General features: G+C 39.2%; 1 protein-coding gene across 3 annotated transcripts in view; it reads right to left on the bottom strand.

Annotated features, from left to right (window-relative positions):
- plcd1a (phospholipase C, delta 1a) overlaps window positions 1-9,426 on the bottom strand; it is a 43,886-nt gene extending 34,460 nt beyond the window's left edge. Inside the window, exon 1 of one of the 3 annotated variants that reach the window (XM_036558014.1) lies at window positions 9,139-9,426. In XM_036558014.1, coding sequence (XP_036413907.1) covers window positions 9,139-9,169 — 31 coding nt within the window. In that variant the 5' untranslated portion in view covers window positions 9,170-9,426. Of the gene's footprint in view, window positions 1-3,470; window positions 3,592-4,573; window positions 4,715-9,138 lie in introns of those variants that run through there. The other 2 variants (XM_036558013.1, XM_036558015.1) reach the window with 2 other exon arrangements.
- Window positions 9,427-16,570: the final 7,144 nt, after the last annotated feature.

Here is a 16,570-nt window from a genome sequence, read left to right as displayed (position 1 = left end):
CGTTATTGTTTTTAATTCAGATCTTTTGTGCTTAAATCCGATCTTTCTATGATGTCATTAATGTGAACAGCCTGTGTCCTGAAACGTCCCACATGCGCACATCCGAATCAATACAGTCATGTGAACGAACCACAAACAAACCAGCACAGCAAGACTTTGTGGTGAAGATAATTTGCTCCGAGCAGCTTTCAGTAGTTCATTATTAGAGCAAGATGAAGAGCGAAAGGGTCAGACGCGTTGTTTTTGCATTGCTTACTGGCAAGACGTAGCACTTAGGTGCTGCTGCCACATTAATGCTGAACGATGGTGCATATGCAGTTAACAAAACCCACAAAACCCAATACCGATCTGACCATTCTCATTTAGGTTGCATAGCCACAAATCAGATATGTATCTTATCTAAGACCACATGAAAGTGGCTCCGATCTGATTTGAAAACATCAGATGTGTCACACCAGGACTTAACATGTTAACTTGTTTTTGGCGATTGGATCACATTAAAAGGTGAAACCAATTTTGGTGTTCTAGAGCAAATGTTCTTTTCTCAGTGAAGGGCTTCTTGACAGCTACACGTCCTTTCAAACGAACAGTGTGATCTTTTCACAGAAGACGAATGTCTGTGGATGCTGGGGGATGCACTGTGATTGGATTATGATCAGATCACTCAAACCACATTGAGGGGTGGTCAGAGACAGATCTCATTCAACACAAGTATAAACGGAATACGTTTCTGTTATCCGTATACAATTATGGGGTTGGAAATGCATCTGCCGAGCGTTGACTAGCAGGTCAAGATCCCCAAAACTGAAAGCTTTTATGCGCTCGAGGCTGACGAAAGCATCCAAGCTGAGCTTGTCCGGATGAAATACGTGCATTGTAACGGAGGAAAGAGTAAAAAAATGTAAAATGGAAACAAGGTACATGTTCATGTGATTTTTATGCGGGAAAAGTACAATCAGATCTCATCTGGTCAAACTGGGGCGCATTTTTATGGCAGCATATTCTGGACGTTGTTCAAACTCAAATAAAAATTTGAAAATGCTAATTAAATTGTGTATTTACAATTGCATTTTCCATGTGAGCATGCATAATTCAAATTCATATTCAAAATGTGTAATTAGTGTTTGCATTTGTGTAGATTGGATGGAAAAAGTTAATATGGAAAAGCAATATTTCATTTTCATAGTTTTAATGGTCTGATATATTAAAAAAGGAAAAACAATTTCCTCATCGTCGTGCTCCAGCTACGACAAAATAAAATAAGAGGAAGTGACGGAAAAGTATAAGTAAACTATAGTGGTACTGCTGCAGAGCCAGCTGCTTGTTTACTATACAGAGCTACCAACAGCAACCTCTGCTCAAGACATTTTAACCCTCGGAGGATAATTCTGTCCAAAGTCATTTTTGTGTACAAGTGATTTTTGACCAACTAGGAGAGATTGTAGCTGCACAGCACCAATGTCAGCGACACTGTGACCGGAGGCTCACAGGACTGTAGGAGAGACACTGCCCTGCACACATTTGTGCTTTCACTGCTTTAACACACCCATTACAAATAGTCAAGAGCTGTTAACCAGATGGCTCAGTTTAACAAAATCATCTCTTTGTTAAGTTCCTCCAGGAGCAGCGTTGGTCACAATATCAGTAACATCAGTGCTTGTGCAGCCATGAGCTCTCCTATTCCGTCAAGAATTACTTCCACACTAAACAACAGGGAATCACTTTGGACAGAATCATTCTCAGTCTGGTTGGTGAATGTTAAAATGTCACTAGCAGCGGTTGCTAAAGCTCTAGTACCACCACCATCATAGTCAGACCATTAATGGAAATGAAAAGTCAAAAAGACTTTTTCCAGCCATTATACAAATTGTGCATTTGAATCTGAATTGTCCTAAATAATGTGCACTCACAAGGGAAATTCAAAAGTAAATGCTGGTTTCTCAAACGCTAGATGGCGCTCCCGAGTGAGTCCAAAATAAATGGGTTTATAAATGCTTAAATATTTTTTATATTTTTTAAAGGAATACACAAATTTCCTGAACAGCATAAAACATGTTTTTGATATAATGGGGGAAATAGGAGGAGGCTGGGCTCCTCATAAACCAGCTCTGGTAAAAAAAATAAGCCATGGTAGCACAAGGAAGAGGAGACCCACGAGCTGCGCGAGCTGAGAGATGGCTTGATGACAGAGCTTAATCCTCATCGGCTAGAAGCTCCGCTGACACATGTGACGTGTGTTTCGTTTCATTCTAAAATGAAGCTATAATGTAAATCTCCGCTGTAGAGCTTAAAGACCCTATATTTACGCTAATACTATCAGGCTCTCTAGTAGCATGACAGTTTATTTTCATGCCTTATTCAACGTATTTCATAATTATCATTTCATGAAAAGGCTCCAGTGCCTGATATTTCTTCAATTTAACATATCTTTCTCTTTATCTTGACATTTTTCTAGAAATTTTAATGGTCTTTGTCTTTTTATTTTATTTTTTGGAGCACTCTGAAATGCTTTTATGATTTAGAACTTAACTGTTTTTTAAAAGCACTACATTACTATTGCACTTTGATTTATTTTTCTTTTTACTCTGTAAATGTTTTAAAATAAGATAAATAAATAAAGCTGTATGAATGAGCACGGTGTTATGTTTCTTTGCAAGAACCAACACCAGAAGGTAAGCTGTTCTGGAATATAAGAGCAAAACAATGTGGGGTTCAGAAGATGATTGTGTTAAGAAATTCATCTTCAATTACCTACAGCCAATATTCATCTTCAGTGCCTGAATAATTGCTTTGTCTGTGCCTGAAGAAGCACAGATTCTACACAATCATACAATGTACATATTAACCCCAATATTCATTAGTGACTCATATTGGGCACATCTGTCATTGGTGTTCCTACTGAAGTACTGTTACACAATACATCCATAAAATAACATCTAGTATTCCATGTTACTGGATTAGTTATAATAGCTTAGTTTTATCCCCCAATAATTTAATCACACTAATGTCATCACTGATGCTGAAAATTTATGAATATACACTTTCAAACTGCAGCTACGCATATTCACTCATTCTACCTTGAACAAACTGAATATACTTAGAATTATTTATTCAAACGTTTTCAGGTGAAATGATTCAATAGACAGGCCTGAAAAACAGACTACTTAGTTCAGGTCTATTAATTTAAACTGTTACTGACAAATATTAAGGCTATTCATTAACATGGAAAACAGTTTGTTAAAACTTTTTTTCACCAATCCACAAGATAAATGAATGATGAAAAAAAAATGTGTTTACAGATGTTACAGAAACTAGTTTGACACTTTGTGTCACCTACAGTCACAACTGTGGATTTGGAAAACAAACGCTTAACCAGCAACAATGATCAGGAATATTTTGTTTAGCTTACAGACGATTAAATAAACGTTGTTTCAGTTTCGTTGTTCATCATACTCGATTTCATGCAATACCAGAGGGATTTCTACTGCATCCACTTCATCAGCTACGAAGAACGCAAACGCGGGTTTCATGTGGCGACTGTCCGACTGGACGGCTCTTCTCTGCCCTCCTCCCCCAGCTCGAACAAGCCTACTGCCAAGTACAGGGAGACGCACCTAACGTAGGTGATGACGACAGGACGTAGGCGTGTCATGCAAAGTTCGCTAAATTGCAGTGTCACTAAAACTAACCGTATCAAATTTATACAATGTAACAAAAACATGAACCTTTCCGGACTTTCAGGTGTGAAAACGCCTAATAAAACGCTAAAAGCTCCAAAGTAATGAGCATTAGCGTTAAGGGACCAGCACTGGAGAACTGAATGCAATAAAAACCAACCACAGGCGACACCTCAGGCGGTAACGGAACGCTGAATCAGACGGACTCAAATTAGCCTTAGGGATTATCAGATTAGGCCAGTGGACTACAAAACCGCCTGTACATCCTCTACTCATAAATTCTTAATCTGAATAATATAGACTTTAACTTACTAACTACACTAAATTCGTCCAAAAAAAAAAAAGTACAATTCATCAGTGTTTTTTCTGCAGAAAACAACCCAGTAAAGCGGCTCTTAAACAGATGTTCCCCAATATGCAAATAAGTGACGTATCTCTTTGCATTTGCTTCAAAACCCGTAAACTCGAACTGTTCGGCGTTGTCATGGAAACAAACTGTCGTAATCTTAGTTCAGCAGGCTAATTATACTATAACCGTCAGAATAACACAAACAAATCAGGATAGTTCAGTTTAAACTGTTGAACTGTGAGTTAATCTGGGCTCATTTACCTGTTTTAAGAAGAATATATAGCTAGAAATCACTTTTGCTTGAAGTGGAGAACAGTAGGCGACTCCCGTAAGGTCAGGTAAGTTGATGATACTCTAAATAGCTGACTACTAACTGTTAACGTGAACTCTGCTCAAAACAGATGTCCATCTACAGTCTGTTCAAGAGTTATAGCGTTATGCACAGTCTAAAAGTAACGTTAGCTCTGTTTTAAGAGAACTTAAGTCCAGGCACGCACACAGACACAACCAACCAGAGTCGAAACGTGACGGCTTTGAGTCTACCCACCAGCGAGTTTTCCTTTTTTTGGCGCAGCTTTCTTGTTTTCCTCATTCTCTTTAAAATCCCGAGTTTTGGTCTCGGCTGTCTCCTCTGCAGACATGGTGGAAAAGTCTGCTTACCCCTACTCACTACTTCACACTGAAAATGATCATGACGATAGAAATCCGTGACGTGGAGCTGCAGCCAGGGGGCGTGTTTTTCTAAAGCCCCTCTGACTCATAGAAGCATGAGAAACCTGCCCAATTCTGCACAAGGGAGGAGCTCCCAGGCTGAGAAACGGGACAACTTGAAGCAGGGACGTCCAGTCATGCAGGAGGACGCTTGATTAACTGTTTCACTGAGTTAGACTGAATGAACAAGTAGAATCAAGTGTGCTCCTGCTGAACTGGAACGAAAACCTGCAGCCACACCGACCCCTAGCTGTAGATGCCCTTGGCTTACAGCAGTGGTCACCAACCGTCCCTCTCGAGATCTACTTTACTGAGTTTAATTCCAACCTACAGACAACACCACCTAACACTGCCACTTCGCTCACTAAGGCATAGGTCCTCAATGCCTCAGTCTCCTGCATCTCAAATAACATCTACCCTGGGTATACACTACATACACCGTGAAATAATGGATTCTGCACCCAAACAGTGCTTGTATATCCACCAAAGAGACAAAGGAATTGCACAGATCCCTACTGGAGATACAGTGCACTATTTGAGTGCAGAAGCCACAGTTTCACATAGTGCACTGCATAGGAAGTAGGCAGCCATTGAGTACCTCATGTCATGTACATTTTAGTGTTTCCCCGCTCCAACACACCCATTTCAACTCAGGAGGGGCCTAAAAACTAGCTGATTAGTTGGATCACGTGTGTTGGGAGCAGGGAACGCACCAAAACTTTAACTGGAGCAGCTGTGAGCAGACCATTTTGAAACTAGGATCTTCAGGAAAGTAGATCTCCAGAACCAGAGACGGTGGCCACTGCTTTACAGCTTAAAGGGTAATTCCATTTTTTCTAAATATTCACATAATCCAGTCTTTGAGATAAACCAAGTCATCCAGATTGGGTTGATGAGAAATGGTTCATTGTAGAGAAAATTACTGAGTCAGATTTCTTTACAGTTGTGGTGAATAGGAACCAGGGGTTGCCATGTCTAGAACACAAATATAGCCATTTTATTTTATTGATAATGGTTAAATAGTAGTAAAATCTGGAGAACAAATAAACCTTTTCTTTTGGACGTATTTTGCTGGACAATACCTTAAACCTAAAATCTTATCACAAAACTAGAACAAGGTCCCAGTCATGGAGTCATGGTGTATTGTATTTACTAGCATTTTGGGTAATAAAGTCTTCAGATGTCTGGTCCAGATCACCACCTCTGTGAACAATCCTGATTATGTAAGTTTCTCAAGAATTGAGCATTTCACATCAAACCACTCTGAATGACTTTGTTTACATCTTAACCATTTAATTATGCAGGACTTTTGAAAAATCGATGGAATTCCCATTTAAAGCAGGGGTTCCCAATCTAAGTACTGGCAACCCCATGCTCTGCAACTTTTGTGTTTTCTCTGCTCTACACACCTGACCTAGCCAACAACTTGTTGATTAGTTACTGAGTTGTATTAAGTGTGCTAGATTAGACAGAGCACAAAAGCAGTTTCAAAATGTAATGAGTCTTTACAGTCTGTATATGGAAACTAAGTTGCAAAAAACAGCCAGTTTTGAATGCACTGTTTCTGTGATGTCACAAAAACCAACACATTTACATACATCCGCCTATTCAGCCTATAACAGTTCAGTTCTGCCCACTCACACTTAAGTTATGAGGATCATTTCAGCCTGTACTGCTTTTATATGAGGTACAATACAGGGCAGACGATCAGAACAGTGCTCATTATATACATCGGTCTGAAAGGAACAGTAACAAAAACACCCTGTTTAATTCTAAAGGATAAAGAGAGGTTGAAAATTTGTTGTGTATTCACTTTTTTGGTACATAAAACCACACAAACTCAGAGGGAACAAATAAGACAAATGTAGGATATGGGCCTTTTAAAGCAGGGGTGTGGAACTCTGGCCCTGGAAAGCCGTACTCCTGCACAGTTTGGAGATTTTCCTGCTCAGACACACCTGATCTAACTTGGTTAATTGCCATGTTTAGATGGGCTGGACTCCATGTAGCCATAACACAAATGCAGCCATTTTATTTTCTATCCAAAATAACAAGTGAACCTGCAAGTGTCTTCTGTGTTTTTACATGTAATGCTGATAAAGGTGAAATAGTGGTAAATCTGGAAAAAAAATTCTTTTGGGACTATTTTGCCTTAGAACGCCCTGCATGTACCTCTCTGCCATGAATGCATTTAACATTCACTTCAGTGCCTGTTTACTGAGTTTTGTCCTCCTACAATACAATCTAATGCAGTTTTCCTCCTTAAGCACAGTTCAGTAGTGTTGTATTATGGTGCCATCTATTGGTTTAATGGACAATCTGACATGGTTCAAGTTCTGTTGTCAGTTTCATCGCTCTAGGATAGATACTTATAGACTTACACCTTTGGCATATGAATTGACCTAGAACACACAGAATATCTATGTGAGACAAGTGTCAAGTGGCATGCTATTAGAGTATCATCAACTTTGCCTATGTCCTTATAAAGGTACACTGAGAATTATGTTAGAATTCCTAATCTTGCTTTTGTGCTCCTCCTGTATTGCACATTATGATGCTTTCTTGCTACCCAACACTGACTGTAACCTCACAAGGGCTTGTTAATGAGCTGATGCATTGAATCAGGTGCAGGAACAACACTAAAATGTGCCTTGCGAGAGTTTTAAAGGGGAATTCCACCAATTTTTAAAAAAAATCTGAGAAATTCAGTCCCTGAGATATAAATGTGTTCTGAGTGGTTTGATGTGCCATGATTTATTATAGAGAAACCTACAAACTCTGATTTCTTTACAGTGCTGGTGATAGGAATTAGGGGTCACCATGTCTATAACACATACACAGCCATTTCATTTACTATCCAAAACCACCAGTGAATCAACACGTGAGTTTTTATATATGCTGTCAGAAGAAAACCTTGTATATCCATTTTTGTCATATCAGTTTTTGATAATTTGAAAATGCCTGTTGCTCTTTACATTGTATTTAAATGTCAAAGGAAATGACCCAAAATAACTTGGAAAAAAGTGGTTCCATTGACTTACATTAAAAGTAAAGTATGTTTTTCCTTTTCCTGTGAAGTTGTCATTTTGGAGATATGAGGGTTTTCATCCGACAACAGTGATATGCTATGTTGATGATGGTAAAATAGTCATAAATCGGAAAAAAAAAGTTTTCTTTGGCGACTATTTTGCCTTACAATGCCCCGTGTGTACCCCTCCGCCATGAATATTTTAAAAATGAATAGATTAAAAAACATTTTAAGCCAAACCTTTATCACAAAACTATTATAAAACAGTGTCTCAAACATCAGGCAGATATATCTAACCACTTCATGCTAACTTTTTGTGAGGGAGCTACAGGCATTAAACTCTTCATATGTCTGACTCCTGTCACCATCACTGTGAACAATTCTCATAGGTAAGTTTCTCTAGAACAGAGCATTTCACACCAAACCACTCTGAATGACCTTATTGACATCTCAACCATTTACTAACTTAGAATTTTTGAAAAATCAGTGGAGTTCCCCTTTAAGCCAGAACACACTGAATTATGAGATAGACAAACCCTATGCAGCTGTTATTTAAGTGTCAATATCTGCAGCTGGAGTTGTAGCACCAGTGGATTGCCTCAGATGAACCGTTCTGCACATTTCAGTCTACACTATAAATGGTAGGGCTATAATTAAATTTTTAATTATGAAGTGCAGCAATAAATGTCGCCGTGATTAGATGAGGATCAGCTCTGACGTCACCAAGGACATTGGGAACATGTGCATGAATAGGTTTGAGAAATGCACAAGATACATAACATTAGGATAATGAAGTTATGAAGTGTGCGGTACACTTGAGTACATTACACTTAACATGGGCATTTATGATGCAAAATAATAACAAATTAATAAAATGTTTACCTCAAAAAAGGTAAACATACGCAAATTATGAACAAAATAACATTCACATATTGTGAATTACTACACACTGCCATATTTAATGTATTAGAAACACATTGTCACTGATCAAAGATGCATTATTTTGAACACTTGATTTCAATAAATAACTGTCAAAACACAAAAGTTTTTTACAGCACAAATAAAAAAACACTGATTTGTCAAAGGGTCATTTGCATATCGCAGGTTTATATGATATCACTATCGCAAAGTATCGCGATAAAGATGAACGCGCAACTTATCGTGCGGTGCTGTTTACCCTCAGTGGAACGAAGGCAGACCTTCAGAAACGGACCCTCGGGAAAAACGTTCAAAATCGCCCAAAACAGTCTTATATCTCAACACTACTGCAGGACTGGACGAGCAGCCGAGCACGTAAATCACAGACTTTCACTCTTACTCAAGCTTTCATTCAGACACTTAAGTAAACTGTCATTCAGACGCCGAATGCGTACCGTGCTTGCCGAGGTTTCCATCAGGTTCCATTACGTTATCCTTACGCTAGTTCTGCTGTACGTGTTTATTCCGGACAGTTTTCGGTCATGCACACGGACAAGGAGCGGAGACAGCGAGCTGAAGCTTCCAGTCGGAGCTTCTCCTCGGATTCCTGAGTGTCTGAGAATCAGTTCGCTAGCAGGTCTTCGCCCACACCCTCCCCAACACCGGTCTTACAGGTCCTCAGGTCCAATTGTTCTCTCAAGCGTCCTCTGGGTGGAATAATTATTTGAGTAATGCGCTAGCAAAAAAACAAAGACGGCCTTTTTTTTTTTAGCTCGCATTGATAGGCAGAGGTGGGTCCTCAAGTAAAATTGTGATAGATTTTTATTTTTCTGAGTATTTTCAGATCATTCTATTCAAGTGTATTTGTAAGGAACAGAAGCTACATTGCTATATTCTACTCAGCTACATTTTAATCATTAACATGTATTTACTAAGTGCTTTCTAGGTCTAATTTCATTCTGTTCTATACACCCTTAGCTAACAGGGTTTTTACATTGTGGCGTCAGAGCACATTTGGTTCCCATGATGCTTTGCTAGGCTGAATTTAGTTATTAAAACATTAAATAACGATTTGGTTGCATTCTTAAGTATGCCATGTTAATGTTTACAGGTTGTGTGAACTTTTGAGCAGGTTGGGTAGGGTCTGTGTTCTGGGAGTCCTTATTCATAACCCTGGGTGGGATTCTGTGCAAGGTCTCTGTTATGCTATAGAGAACCTGTTTACTCCTCCTCTAGTGATTAAAGTATTTGTATTTTGCATTTTGTATTTTGGTTGTTGAGTTAGTTCTAAATAAAGCTGTGTTATATGCCTAAACTTCAGTGCTTCTTCTGTGTACCCCTTATGCTATGGTGGTGTTAGAATTGGCAGAAGAGGTGATGACAAGGGGATCCTTGTGGCGGGGCACCAAGTAGCAAGCGCTGGGATGGGCCTGGAGCTGTGGAGGGAGGCAAGCCCAGTGCAGGTGAAGAAGATGCTGTGTAGGACCGGGGGGTAAGAGTATGCTGTCCTGAAGATGAAAAAAGAAAGCAGCAAGCAACCGTGAAGGTCAGGTGACTGGCCAGCGTGCTCATGGCAAGGCGATGTGAATTATCAGAGTTTGAGTGAGTGCTAGACGAATGGGACATTCCATTTCTGAAGTTGTGCGGGCATTTAACATTCCTCGATCCATAGTGTCACGTGTGTACTGAGAATATGTCATAGAAGGCATTACCAACCACAGTGGACAGGGCAGTGGCCGCTCACGGGTGCTTAATGATTGTGACCCGTGGCGTCTGGCTAGAAATGTCCATGTGAACAGACAAGCCGCAGAAAACACTTCCACATTCAAAGCAGGAGGCCCTACATGCATATCCTGCAGGTCAGTGCATCGTTCTTTAGCTTCCATGGGATATGGGAGCACAAGACCCGCCAGAGTGCCTCTGTTAACACCACAACACCGAACACAGTGCCTCACCTGGGCTTGTGAGGTTGCTAACTGGACCCTAGAGGACTGGCAACATGTGCTGTGGTCCAATGAGTCACAGTACTAGTTGTTTCGGGCTGATGGTAGGGTTCGTGTGTGGACCCCGGTTGTCAGCAAGGCACTGTGCAGGCTGGTGATGGTTCCAAAATAATGTGGGGTGTGTTTTCATGGCATGGGTTGGGTTTACTTGTCCGCCTAAATACGTCATTGACTGGTGACCACTATGTTTCACTGCTTGGTGGCCATTTGTAGTCCTTCATGGACCTCATGTACCCCCACATGATGGGATATTCTAGCAGGATAATGCATCGGGCCCAAGCTGTCCAAAACTGGTTTGAGGAGCATTTTGGAGAGTTCCGAATGGTGTGGCCTGCACGGTCGCCCAACATGAGCCCAATCGAGCAGTTATGGGATGTGCTGGTGAGTTCCATTCGTACCTGAGATGCTGCACCTACAAATACCACAGTGCTATGGGTGGCTATCCAGACAGCGTGGCTCAACATCCCTCCAGATATATTTTGTCCACTTGTGGAATCGATGCCATGTTGAGTTGCTGCACTTCGCCGGGCTAGAGGGGTCCTACATGACGGTAGTTCCTGTCCCATGACTTTTGCCACATCAGTGTATAAAAGAGCATCTCCGTCATAGAGAAGAATCATTGTAACCAAGCAAAGAACCACTCAAACATTCAAATGGCTCTTGGAGTTATGGTTCTATATATAACAAAAGCCTTTATTAAAGAACCCTTGAAGAACCCCTTATTGTAATTGAATGTTTATTGTCTTTTATACAACAATGAGCAGAGTCAAGACAGCTTATCTAATTGAGAAAGGAAAATATAAAAAACGAGGAAATACAAATTATAAATTGTCTTCCAACTCTGTGCTATTTTGAGGCTTACTGTTTTATTTTAGACCAAGAGTACATTGAAAAGAAAAGAAAAGGGCTTAACAAACTTCATTTCCTATGCTAATAGATGCTGAATTGTAAGTTCTGCTGCAGTTCTGTAGGGAAATCAGTACTGGAGAGAATTTTGTCCTGGTGAATCATTTGCTCTAAAATAAAATGCTAAAGCACCAAAGTAAAAGGTGTGAGCGTTAGCCAGGCACTGTATGAGCTCAACCAACAGAACGGAAGAAAATGAAATGCAAAATGGAACTAAATATGAGAAAAAGGAGAAAAATACAAATCCATCAAAACATAGTAAAACGCAGGTCAGTAAAATGAAAAAGCTAAACTGATGTGTTCAAAAGATACGTGAAATGTCTGAGTGTGAAAAGGTGGTGAAAAAGCCTAAGTTTTAGTCCGCCTGCTGGCATCATTGTTTTGAGTTTTTAGGATGTTGTCTAAACATGTTGCGCCACTTAACTGGAATCAGCCTTCACGTACTAGTAAAGAAGGAATGTATTCCACATGCAAGTCAGTTACTTGTTTATTGACCTGTGACTCATCAAATAATCACAGAGGTGTAATAATTAAGGTATGACCTATTGGAATCAGACCCATTCATCAAGAAATATCATTAACCTGGCATTGCAGGGTTCATTTAACCATGACCTAGTTGAGGGAGCTCTCATATTATATCCTGTTTTCATCATACTGGTCTTGTGACCAGGGTGTATTGAAAGAGTTGAAGGGCAGGGATGAAACCTGCATGCATGCAAAAACAGTGCCTGATGTTTAGTTTTAGCTAGTTATCTAATACTTCATGCACAGACTAAAACAGACATGACAAAATATCCCTTTATGGATAGAAGACAATATTACAACACTTCTAGTCCTGGAACCATTGCTTTAGGGATGTCATTGCATAAAATATGACCATTCAGAATGGTCTCTTTTCATGCTCCTATCAAATCCTGCGGAATAAAATCATGTCCCTTCCACAGCTATTTACCACTGAGTATCTTGTAAGGTGGATAATGTTTTCAGTGAGCCACAGTGGGGATAGTGCACTCCTAAAAATATGGTTCTTTAAGGGTTCTTTGGTAAAGACAATGGTGCTATAAAGAACCATAAACACTCATTTATATGCTTAAATGGTTCTTTGCTTGGTGAAATAGTTCTTCCAATTTCCACCTCCCTCTGCTTGTGCTGTCACGTTCAGTTCTGCTTCAGTGATGCAGCAGGCCGAGAGCTGCAGACTAAGGGCTGTCAATCACGCACACTCATCAGAATATTATGTTTTATTATATTTCTGTCTTTTTTTATTATTCAAACTTTGGATGTTTATATAACGTTCACTTTTAGTATCATACAAACATTTTTAACATTTTGCACTGTGTTCCTTTAAATCTCTCCTGAAGGAGTCAGCATCAAAACAGTAGCATCCTAAGTGAAAAATATGTTACTTGAATGTCTGTTATGAGCTCCAAATGTCTTTGTTTAATCTTCAGAGCTGCTATGTAGTGCAAATATTAACTACTGTTAGCTTGATACTAACAGAACATTGAAATTCTCTTTACCAGGCTAGCGGAAATTAGTGTTATCTTAGTGGTGGCATAAGAGGTAAACAAAAGCTAATTGCAAAGGAAATTACAAGGCTTCTGTGTTAAACATTGCTGTGTAATGATGTGCTTGGCTGGTGCAGGCTCATGATTTAGTGACTGTGCCAGGCTGACATTGTAAACAAGCTTATAAAGTTGAATTTATACAGTCTTACTGTGTTGTGCTCCATTGTTAAGCTCTCCAGAACTGTGAAGGGACCACATCCCTTACTCCACCCTTACTCTACTGAGACAACCAGTGAGATCAGTGCTCATTATTATGCAAATTCAACACCCAGAAAATGAGCTTCAATATGAATGACAGGGTAAAACATAATCCAAAGACTAAATGATGGTGTTATTCATTTTATACTCTTTATAGTTGTATTTCAATCAGCTATATTTAATTGAAGAAGAGCAAAATATGTCTGCTTCCAAAATAAAGGTTCCCAAATGGTTCTTGCTTTGGGTGCACAGTTCAAATCTTCATTTGATATAGACCTTTTACATTATGTACATGTTCTTCCCAGTGGAACATCTAATTGACAAAAATCAAAATCCTTTGAAAGGCTCTTTAGTGGTTCTTCTTTGGCACCACTCTTCAACCATTTTGGTTCCATTTAGCACCTTTGCAAGAGTGTGCTTGTGATTCGAAACTGAAGTACATTCAGTTCCTCTCTCATATGAACTGTAAGAGTTAACATTTGTGCTTTTCCTGTTTATGACTTTCTTTATTGAAGCTCAAAGATAAAGTATTAAATATTAAACCAAGGTTCCTGATGGGTTTCGGGTGAGAGTTGTAATCCTTCAAAGCTGGGCTTGGATTACACTAATAGAGGTGTTTGTTCTCATCAGCACACAATAAGTATTATGTTTATGAATAGCAAGGCCAAGGGCTAACATGGAAACGTGCATTGCAAATGATGGTAGAATTACAATTGAGAGTCACCTGTGCCATTGTATGAACTTATTTAATGAAAGAATCAATACAGAGCGAGCATTATTGTTTGCATTTATGAGGAGGTCACTGGTTAATCCTTTAGTGTGTGTCCCTACAAAAGCTGTGTATTTATGCAGCCTGAAGTCAGTCAGGTGAAAAGAATGTGCTAAAAAAAAAAACAAAGCAAGGTGTGGTTACTGTAGGCTACGAGCGTACTCCATGATTACATCGTCTGGGTAATGTCAGTATATTATTTTCCACCAGTTCAGGCCATTTGATGAAACACATGAATGTGAGAACCTGAAGACAGAAGACTGATGAGTGCACGGGAATACACGTTACATGAAATGCATTCTAATAGTGTCTTTAAAGGAATCATAACCTATATTTTTTATGTTTTTCCCCTGAGGCCCACTTATGGTGTTTGTGTGGGTTTAAAGAGGAAAAACAGTTATAATTCATTTTTATTATCATTTATCATTTAAAGGACCCATATTTTGGAATTTTATTCACTTTTCATTTTTAAATGAATGAGGTTGATGCAATATGTACACATTATTGATATTTCAGAATGTGTCACTCCCCAGTACAACAGTCCATATGCTGCCAAAACAGAACGTTATGAATTCACTGTTTTTATGATGCCATAAGAACCAACTCATTTTCATATATCCACCTTTTTGTCCTACAGCAGTTATCCCCACATGGCTGAAACACTCCTTAAAACATCACCTGTTCCCATATAAAGATTGTATAGGCTGGGAAATGCATGGTACATATGGAAACCTTAACAGGGTTTACATGCTCATCAAACTCTTTTTTTCTTGCAAGAAAAAAAAACATTTTTCCATGATATGGTCACCGGTCATTTTGATTTCCTTTGCATGTGTTGTTCAAAAACATTGGGCCTCATTCACTAATATATTCCTAAGTTTTTTCTTAAATTTGTTCTTGAGAAAGGTCCTAAGAAAAAGTCTGCGTCAGATTCATGACGTATTCTTAAACTGCAGAATAGATTCTTTTCTTACCTAAGAACAAATCCCAAATAAGAAGACATTGGTCAGTATCAGAATCTTCATGAAAACTGCATACGTGGTTTTTAAGAAGAAATTCCTTCTTAAGAACGGTTGGTGGATGAGGCCCGTTGTGCAGTACCCCATGTCTCTCAAAAATGTCAATATATTATTCATATGTGAATTTGATTTGATTAAAATCTTTGTGCCTCTTTGTTGTTGTCTTTTTTCTTCAAACAGATTCTTCACTGTATTTACTATTTAAGGTAACTAACTTTCACACACATTCCTGTTCCAGTTTATCCAGTCAAGCTTCTCACCTAGTCTTGTGTTGTTGACAGTAACACAGGCAACAAGGTCCATACAGACCACATTAACCTAGAAGTAGTCTTCAAGGACTCCAGGAGAATCTATTTGCTGCTCAGATGAGACCAAGTAAAGCGTTGATAGCCTAGGCTTATGTTGTGTGTATTTCAAGTCAACATTGAGTTCACAGCTTCTGGCACAGTTAAAACCATTAACCCAAACCTAAGCCTGTGGTAATACACTGGTATGCCCTGTAATTCTAGGTAATACCGTCACTTCCTAGGGTAAAGGTCAAGGGTGTTGTCTGCATGTGTTGTCATTACAGTTTTATTCTGTGTGCATGTTGTGGCATGAATTGATGTCAAATTTTGTGGCATATATGATGTGTAGGCCCAGAAACAGGTCAGGTATAAGTGTTTGAGCATGGGGTCTGGGGTAGCTAGCTTGTCTGTCCTTAATGAAATCAAGGGCAAAAATGTCAGAAACTTCTGATTTAATTTTAAGTCTGAATTGCACTTGTTCTTTAAAGGGGAACTCCACCGATTTATCAAAATGTCTGCATAATTAAATGGTTAATGTGTCAACAAAGTCATTCAGAGTGGTTTGGTGTGAAATGCTTCATTCTAGAGAAACTTACTGAGTCAGAATTGTTCACAGTGGTGGTGATAGGAACCAGACATCTGAGGAGTCTAATGCCTCTAAAAGCTTCCTCACAGAACGTTATTACATGAAATGGTTATGAATACACCGCCTGCCGCCATGGAAGTGTTTGGTCTAAAACTTGTTTATTTTGGTCTAATCCATGTATTTTAATCATGAATCATGCTGTAAGGCAAAATAGTTCCCCCAAAAAACTTAATTTTTATTTATTTTGACCACTATTTTACCATCATCAACATATATAAAACTCAGAAGATGTGGTTTCACTGGTGGGTTTGGGTAGTAAATAAAATGGCTGAATTTGCATTGTAGATATCGGGACCCCTGGTTCCTATGACCACCACTGTAAAGAAATCTGAGTCTGTAAGTTTCTCTACAAATGAACCATTTCACATCAAGCCACTCTGAATGACTATTTATATCTCAACCACTGAATTGTGCCCCAATTGTGAAAAATCGGTGGAGTTCCCCTTTAAGAGCGGCGCTGCGTTACTATGGCAGCTGCGTGTGTACACAAA

Source organism: Colossoma macropomum, unplaced genomic scaffold, assembly GCF_904425465.1.
Source record: "Colossoma macropomum unplaced genomic scaffold, Colossoma_macropomum, whole genome shotgun sequence".
Classification (NCBI taxonomy): domain Eukaryota; kingdom Metazoa; phylum Chordata; class Actinopteri; order Characiformes; family Serrasalmidae; genus Colossoma; species Colossoma macropomum.
The sequence above is the reverse complement of the archived record's forward strand: the minus strand, read 5'-3'. Positions and strand labels throughout refer to the sequence as shown.